The sequence below is a fragment of the Pongo pygmaeus genome, chromosome 10 (genome assembly GCF_028885625.2).
Source record: "Pongo pygmaeus isolate AG05252 chromosome 10, NHGRI_mPonPyg2-v2.0_pri, whole genome shotgun sequence".
Classification (NCBI taxonomy): Eukaryota; Metazoa; Chordata; class Mammalia; order Primates; family Hominidae; genus Pongo; species Pongo pygmaeus.
In genome coordinates this window covers 47,169,589-47,171,118 of record NC_072383.2, presented here as the reverse complement: position 1 = coordinate 47,171,118, position 1,530 = coordinate 47,169,589, and the positions used below count along the sequence as shown (strand labels likewise).

Sequence of the window (1,530 nt, the reverse complement as noted above, 5' to 3'; positions counted from 1 at the left end):
CCTCCCTCCCTCCCGCGCCCGCCGCCTGCACCGGGGTAACCATGGAGACGGGGCACACCCAGCCAGGGCCGCCTCCTTAAAGGGACAGGCCTCCCGCCGAGGGCTCCCCTCCCTTCGGGACCTCGGCGGGGGCGGGGAGGTGGCGGCCGCCCTGATCCCACCCCTCGGGCCTCCCCGCCAGTCCCTCGGAGAACCACTGGCGAGCGGCCGGCCCCCTCCGGCTCACTCGGCCTCAGCCGCAGAGGGGAGGCGTCTTTCTCTGCAGCCCAGGGGCTCTCCGAGAGCCTCCTAGCAGCCTCTCCTCCCCCGGCGGAATGGGAGGGGTCTCGGGGCGTGGGGGGCAGGGGACGCATGCTGTGGAAGATGCTCTCCCCGAGGAAAATGCAGTGGGCAAGGGGACAGGGCGACAGGCGCAGGTGAAGCCCATGCGGGCAGCGGAGGCCGGCGCTCTAGAGGGGCTCCAGCCGCACCCGGGAAACCTAAAAGCAGATGGGGCGGGGGTTCTGCGCGCACAGCTGCCCGGCCCTCGAGACTTTCTCATCCTCAACTTGACCCTCTGGAAAATGGATCCAGCTGCTCCTATGAGGTGTCCCCGCAAGCAGGAGCTGCCGGGAAACCAGAGGGTGGGTAGCCCTAGGAGTAAGGGTCAGACGTCCTCCGTGTGACCCCGTGGGTGGAAAGGGTATGTGGTGGGGAGGGGAGCGCCGGACCCTTTGTCCTGCCCCTTCATTTCCCTCTGGCATTTGTCACCTCTTGCCTCTCCTAAGCGCGCTAGAGGGTCAGGTGGTAAATACAGGGGACCGGCAGGGGTCAGACACTGCGAAAAAACTTCCGAACCTTGTGCGTGCGGGTCCTGGCACCAGGGGAGCGAGGAAGGCCGAGCCCCGCGCCTCACGCAGCTCGGTCCTGGAGAGCTCCGCGCGGGGCCGCGCGGGGAGCCGCCCGGGGGCGGCTGCAGGGAGCCCCTTCCCGGCGGGGCGAAGCCGGGCCCGGGGCGGCCGTCTCTTCTTGGCCTCCCGCGCTGCGACGGTCCCCCGGACTTGCCTGCCAGCGCCGCTCCTCCTCCCTCCCACGGTTTGCTAGCAAGCGCGGCTGCCGCCCGCGCCCAGAGGAGCCGCCGGGGCCAAAACAGCAATTTGTTCCCTAACGAGCGAAGCGGTAGGCTCAGCACCCCCTCGAGACGCACTCACAGTCACCAGCATCGGAAAGATGCTACCCCTCGTCAGCGACGAGAGCCAAAGCCCTAGGCACCTGTATCTAAATGAGCTGGCGCTTTGGGAAGGGAGGACGCCCTCCCCCTTCTCCAGTCCTGTGAAGCCTGGAATCTGGTCCCCAGGACGAGGAGTGACCCTGAGGAGTGACCCTAAGGAGTCGGGAGATCCTACTCCCATCTCATCCCCAGCCTTGGATGGATCCTGGCTGTAAAGTAATCCCCTCCCCCAGCCGTTCAAGGCTTCCTTTCCAGGCAGCGGTCCAGCCGTCTACTAAAAAGAAGGACATTTTAGGAGTCAGTTCACTTTGAGACAGGAT

The 1,530-nt window shown here is 66.5% G+C and overlaps 1 protein-coding gene across 1 annotated transcript; it reads right to left on the bottom strand.

Moving 5' to 3' along the window:
• Positions 1–136: 136 nt before the first annotated feature.
• Positions 137–1,391, bottom strand: LOC129010703 (atherin-like). The gene is made up of 3 exons (XM_054445218.2): positions 1,191–1,391; positions 838–1,079; positions 137–605 (listed from the first exon to the last, which is right to left on the bottom strand). The coding sequence occupies exons 1-3, from the start codon at positions 1,389–1,391 to the stop codon at positions 233–235; spliced, it is 816 nt and encodes a 271-aa protein (XP_054301193.2). The 3' UTR covers positions 137–232.
• Positions 1,392–1,530: the final 139 nt, after the last annotated feature.